Below are 6,863 nucleotides of genomic sequence, written 5' to 3'. Positions count from 1 at the left end.
ACCGTGGATCGTAAAAAACACTTGTAGATTATTGATGAAATAGGAGTATTAATAGAAATAAAAGAAGTCATCATGAAGGTGAATTGGATGGTTCTGTAGAAGCAATTCTCTAACAATTTAGGCAATGGCAGCTACTCCTCCCCTCTCAGTTGATCACACTGCTTTTGTTTGACTAACCGTTTTGGACGAGCAGACGGGAGACAAGGGACACATGCCCTGTTCAATACTTGGGATGCAAGGTATTATTTGCTTCGGAAGTTAATAAACCTACTCCTCTCCTAACTAGTATAACCAAGTCCATTCGCACAGTGTGATGATTCTGACCAAGACTCCAAGCGAATCAGTTTGCCATCCATATGCTTTGCAATTCCAGTTTTCTTCAGTAAATGGTACTATCAAAATTCCTGCAGGTTCTCTAGCATTTCCGGTAAGCAGTGAGCATTTTCAACTTTCATGCTATGCATTCATCAACGACCACATTCATGTAAAAACTGCAGATTGTGAATAAACTCTGCACTGGCGCAGTAGAAAGACTGATGCTAGTAACACCATGTTATGAGATATATACTTATAGAGACTAGTATTTCCAAACTTCATTATTGCATTGCCTCGATCTATCTCACAAGTATACCGAATCCTTAATTCAATTACATGAGCGACTTGTCCCGCACTGTACCTCTCTTCGAAACATACATATCTATATATATATATATATATATATTTCTTCCAAACCGAATTGAATGAAAGAAAAGAAAAGAGAAAAATGTAGGAAACCAATCACAAGAACAACATCAAATTAGCAAAAAGAAGAAGAATTTTGATCATGCGTATGTGTAGTTACGGCATGTAGAGAGCCTCCAATCCTTGGCAATCCACGCTCCAATCATGATCAGTCCCGCTAATCATTCCCTCGTGAAGGCTCAGGGCGTCGCCAGGGAACGAATCCAACGAGTCATACTTGGCGTCCTCTAACATCGACAAGCCTGGCACGATCGAACACCACGACGACGAGAGGTTGCCGACGACGTCGTCCGTGGGCAACCCTAGCGATTCGAAGCAGCTCTGATCCATGGCGAAGTTGAGCTCGCCGAACGCAGCTTGCATGCTCACGTCAGTGCACAGCATGGTGGTTGCGGTGGTAGTACTAGCCGTACTCGAGGGGCCAGTGCTGCTCACTGGCCCGCCTGACCACTCACCGAACCCGTCGTGGCACGGATCGAACTGCAGCGGCGCCAGAACGGCAGGGCTCAGGTCGCTGGACGCGCTGAACGTGTCGAACGCCTCGTCGACCTGCCCTGCCGACTCCGGCGTCACGGCACTGACACCTTCCTCCGCCGGCGGGTGGTTGAGAAACTTGGCGTACAGCATTGCGAGATCAATGGTGGAGCCATCGGCAGCAGCGGGCACGCCGCCGGGCATCGCCTGGCCAGCTGGGTTCGACGGGTTGCCGACCATGCCTTCCAGGACCATGTCCGGCCGGACAGGGCCCGGGAACCGGTGGCCGAACGCCGCATCGCGGCCGCCGCCGCTCACCATGGAGTCCGCCGCCGACCGCAAGGACGACTTGCCCCGTCGGTTCTTCCGGCACCCGCCGCCTTCGGGCACGTTCCGGAGGGAGCCGCCCTTGGTCCAGTAGCGGCGGCAGCCCTTGCAGAAGTAGCGCGGCTGGCTGAGGCTGTAGTTGTTGTAGTAGCAGAACTTGGTGTTGGGCGAGTCGCAGCGCGGGCAGTTGGGCGCCGCCTCGCCGCCCTGCTTGTACCGCCGGTCCACCAGCAGCGACGGCGGTGGCCCCGGTGCATACGGCAGCATGGCCTCGTGGTGTGAAGAGAACATGTTAGCTAGCTAGACCACCACGTACGCGGTGGTGGTCAGAGCTGGAGCTTGGAGCGAGCAGCTGGGAGGATCTTCGCCAAGAATGTTGTGATGTGAGAGGGATCGTCGGAGGTGACCTTGGAGACGCCAGAGATTCGATGAGATGGAGGTGGGGCGATCGAGGGCGAGAGGGAGAGGAGGTGGTGGGGTTTTTATACGGTGGTCGTAGCTCTGGCGGGGAGCTTTTCCTGGTCCAGCTCCAGCCGTGCATGTGCATGTGAGTTTACCCCCCGAGTCGAAGTGACGAGATGAGGCGGCTACAGGCCTGCTAGGCGTGGTCGGTGTGGCGGAGCCGAAATTTTTTAGAGGGGCTAAACAACACATATCTCTAACTGCTGTTAAAAATTCATGTGGGCCTTGGGGTTCCACTGCTCTGGTATGGCTTCGAGCCCCCCACCGTTGGATCCAGCCCTGATTGCGCCCAAGTGACCGCCGGCCGGGCCAGGCTAGAGCAGAACACGGGAGCGCGCGCACCGGCCGCACGGTGCTGTGCTGTGGTGGGCGCGGCTGCATGCGCTGTGTTTGGGCAGGACGCGCGGTGGCCCGGGGGCTGGGACTCACGTGGCGGCGCCATGCACTGGCGTGCCATGTGAAATCCTAGGTGCCTCCGGACTGGTGGGGTGCGGGGGAAGCGAATCCCTCAGGATCACCTAACGCCTTGTTTGTTTGGGCTTGTTTGACTGATAAGTCATAGCTGAAAGTACCGATGACTGATTTGGTGTTAAAGAAAAAATACTGTTCATTTACTTTAAAAAAAATACCGCTTATAAACCAAACAACCCGCCAACACGCGTTTGTTATTGGTTTCCGTGGGAGAGCCCGCCCGTCGGCCCTTCGACTTCGACGGGTACGCTGCTGTTGGGGGCGCGGGATCTGCTCCCACACACGGTTAATCCCCCGGGACGCAACGCCATGCGCTGCCCGGTCGACTCGTGTGCTGGCGCATAGGGCAGTGTGCCGCGGGTGGCCACTGCACTCGCATACTCGCTGGACTGTGCGGGTCAATTCTTACCCGTCTTCTGATCAGCGATTCCTAGTGACACTTTCGCCGTATAGGATTGCTACTGTCGTAGCTAGGAAGGATCGGAGACAGAGCAGAAGTACATGCATGGTGCTTTCATCTGATGCACGTAATTAATCGGTGGTTTTCAATAGGCCAGGGAGTATTAGATACCAGTCATTATTACGCTGAGGTAGACCCGAGCTTCGAAACTTATGCATGATGTAGAGTAGAAAGAACAGGAGCAGGATCGATGATGTGCTTTAACAGGAGCAGACAGTTACGTGCGCTGCCGATCGCCTGGCGCCCGGCGAGGCCGTACGTCGGCGGGGCCTGCAGCTAGCCCTGATACAGTAACCTGATACCACGACACGGCATCTAACAAGGGAAGGCTGCCGCGTACGCGCACAGTGCAGAGCGAGCGAGCGCGACGTGACAACTCACTGCTGCTCCGATCGATCCGTTGCGATCGTTTCCTGGTGATGGTTTGGTACACGTACGGTGCACCCAACCGGCGCGCGGCACCGTGCCGGCCGTGTCCTGATCCTGAGTCCTCGCGGCCGGCGTGGCTCGCGCACGCCCGCGCACACGGCTCTGACAGGTGAATGTGCGCACCCGTGGTCCGTGGGGCGTCGACCGATCGCCGGGTGGCCACCGTGCGGTGCGGACGCCTCCCGGGTCTCGGCAAGCCACTTGCTGCCGCGCTGCCCAGGCCCGTGCATTTACCCGGCCGGGCCCGTGGCCTTTTGTTGCCTTGCAGTTGCAGCAGGTCGCCTCTGCTTTCGATGGGGATAGCCGGGACACTACATTCCAACCCCACAGTACATTTTGGATGGACAGTCCCGGTCGCCGGCCGGCTGTGCGCATGGAAAAACCGCGGCCAGTCCCCATGTGGTTCCGTGAGGTACACTAACCGCTACGCGATCCATCCCATCTCCCTCCAGCAGGTCCTAATCATGCGCCATTAAGGGCGTAAACCGAACCATAAACTCCAAATTTGACTTGCTTGTGCGTGCGAGCAAGCCTGCTAGCTCTCTGGCTAGCCGCTAGCTAGCTAGCTAGCTCTGGGACTGGGTCACTGGGATGGGAGTGTGACAAGTCGACAAGGCCAAAGGGAGCCGGGGTTCGCAGCCAGAAATCCAGAAGCTAGTGATACACGGCTGTGCGTTTCGTCCTGCTCTGTGCTGTCTAGCCGTAACCCGCAAGCACGCGAATTAATACTGGCGGATCCGTCGATCCATCGGCCTCGCACGACGAGAATGGATTGCTTGCACGGCCTCCGGAGGCCGTGCTATCATTGGGGGCCGCGCACTGTTACGGCTCGTGTACCGTGTCCCTGCGATGTGATGTGAACGCCGCGCGCGCGCTAGCTGCTCTCTGATCTGTGCTCTCCTCTCTGACGGTGACGCTGCCGGGATCGCGCTGCGACGACCCAGCGGCGTACTGGCACGGTGGACAGGGATCGAGACTGGATCCTTCCAAACTTCGCATGTCATGATCGAACTGGTATATATGTTTATACTGTACACTGTACCATTCTGGCTGGATAGCACTTGATGATGATATAACGAATGCAAAGTTGCATTGGTGCAGAACTGTAGTATATTGTGTGTGCTTCGAGTACTGGGGGTATAAGGACCACTTACCAAATACGTACTGATTTAGTTTCGTTTTGGTGCACTCGTGTCATACTGCAGAAGTCGCAGTGATGCATTTCCCGGAAGAATATATGATGGAATTACTATAAGCTGCTTTCTGTCTTTTTTTATATAAAAAAAGGGAAAGAAAGAGATTAATAAGCTGCGTTCTCATTAGTAGCAGTCATCCGTTCTCGTGAGTACAAGCAATTCCCTGAACTACACAAAACGGTGATGATCGTAGGCTACGGCAATAGAAAAAACTGTGGTGTACGCACTGATTGAATTGGTAATCCTGGGCCAGATCAGCTCAAAAGGGAAGTGTTCGTGCAGTCGACAGAAAGTGGAATGTTCTGTTCCGGGGAAGAAGCGTACCCAAGGACGCGCCAACAACAGTACTGTGGCCTAGGAGATTTCAGTCCGTTCATACAGCTAAAACATTGCCGAACGGTCGATGCACTACATACAATGTCTGGCACACACGACATGAATTATCCTAAGCAAACTTACCTTGCAGGTTTTAAGTTGCAACAACATTCTATCAGTGCGATCATGGTATATTCTTTAGCACATCACGTGGGTGACGATTTAGTCTTCGATTGTGCATACAGAGCACTAGACTCTCCTTTAATTTGTTTTGGCACAAACCAAAGATGGATTTATAATTATTAGTAATTACATTTTTTAGCCTAATAATTGCAAGTTAATAGAATAAAAAGTAAAAAACACAGCACATGAATTGGCGACAGGCGACGAATCTACACAGGAGTGATATACTAACTTCATTGATTGTCTGACAGGCAGCAGAGTACATATACACAGGACTAACGATGTTGTTCGTTCAATCGTGCTGCCGTCAGGTCGGGGAAGCCCGGTGTACTTTCTCTATACGATCACTTGACCAATGATTCGTGCATTATTGATGTCCCACTAACGTTGTCGGTATACGTACTCTTGTAGCTGTAGTAGCTTTCCATGGACCAAGTCTGACAGACGGCCGTATGTTGAGTTTTAAAAGATGGCTACTTTTAAGAATCTGTCCATGCAATCAGTAGCTTTAAAAATATGACTAGTAAGTTTTCCCAAAAAGTGATTATTCGTCTAACCATCTTAGAGTTTGCAGTGACCATAGCAAGAGTAGCGTCAGATCTACCTGATGATGGATGGATCGATTCAGCAACATTGTTTCTTGTGTAGCTAAAAGGACTGCAGCTCTCACGCTGTTACACTACAGAGCACACATGCACAGATGGAGGCATGGAGCCATAGCTCAGTCGTCCAGTCTCACTGGTGGTTGCTTCCATGATTTTGTTCTCGGTCGCCTGGCTGTGACTGCGAGAGGATACATCACTAGTAGCTTGCTTAAGCTACACTCCTCCCAGCCGCGAGCTGCACCGCAACAGCCTTGACTGTTTTTGCACGCAGACGCAGATATAGAGAGCTAGCCTGAACAATCACGACTGGGCCTTATACATTCCAATTGATTGCTCCGTGGGGAGGAAAAAATGGGCAGGCAAAGCAGTAATGCAGGCCGGGATGGATCATGAGTGCCTAGAGCGCAATGGTTGAACGACCACACGCATTGATTGGGCCGTTGAAGGACGTACGTGCATGGACGATGTCACGATGGATTGGTTGGAGCCAACCACCTGTTGCTCGCTGGTTTTCAGACTTATTCATCATCCAACAGTGTTTTTCTCTCATAACAAACTAGCATCAGTCAGTCCAAACCAGCCCAGAAACCAACCAGCGAACATGCCGACAAGACGATGCCCTGGCAGTCGTGCATGCACGCAGTCCGCAGACGACGGAGCCCGGCCGGGCCAACTGATCATCGACGATTTGCACGGAGGCGGCAGGTGCAGTGCAGTGCGTGGGCGCGCAAGCAACAAACCTGGCCTCTGGTAGGGATGGCAACGGGGCGGATTCGGATTGGGTGGAGTCTTTGTGCACCCGAACCCGAAACCCGAAACCAAAACCCAAAACCGCACCGAACACCGATTCGGATGATAATCCGTCCCCAAAACCAAACCCGCGGATACCCGAAACCCGCTTTGTATGACAGCATAGTAAGAGAAACAAGGACTTTCTATAAACATATGCATGATATATATACACATATTCACATGTATAAACAAAGAGGCAACAAATAATAAATATTTTCATGAGTCAACTTAGAATAAATTTAATAATATAAGTAAACAAGTTATTATTAGCATATTATAAAACATGAGTTTTAATTCCAAATGATTTATTTCGGATATTCATTGGATATCCACGGGTGGAAAACCAAACTCGATTGGTTTCAGGACACCGAACCCGAAAACCGTAGGTGAGAAATCATCCCCGAACCC

The 6,863-nt window shown here is 52.1% G+C and overlaps 1 protein-coding gene across 1 annotated transcript; it reads right to left on the bottom strand.

Annotated features, from left to right (window-relative positions):
* Positions 1 to 613: 613 nt before the first annotated feature.
* On the bottom strand, positions 614 to 1,975 carry LOC136531134 (dof zinc finger protein DOF1.1-like). The gene has a single exon (XM_066523844.1). It carries the CDS (start codon positions 1,831 to 1,833, stop codon positions 838 to 840), a length of 996 nt encoding a protein of 331 aa, XP_066379941.1. The 5' UTR covers positions 1,834 to 1,975; the 3' UTR covers positions 614 to 837.
* Positions 1,976 to 6,863: the final 4,888 nt, after the last annotated feature.

This window comes from Miscanthus floridulus, unplaced genomic scaffold (genome assembly GCF_019320115.1).
Source record: "Miscanthus floridulus cultivar M001 unplaced genomic scaffold, ASM1932011v1 fs_286_1_2, whole genome shotgun sequence".
In the NCBI taxonomy this organism is placed as follows: Eukaryota; Viridiplantae; Streptophyta; class Magnoliopsida; order Poales; family Poaceae; genus Miscanthus; species Miscanthus floridulus.
Note: the sequence above shows the minus strand (reverse complement) of the source record. Positions and strands in the feature narration are given on the sequence as shown.

What these genes read in the sequence shown, in the direction of transcription:
- LOC136531134 (XM_066523844.1), bottom strand. Translation starts at nt 1,833, where the DNA reads ATGTTCTCTTCACACCACGAGGCCATGCTGCCGTATGCACCGGGGCCA.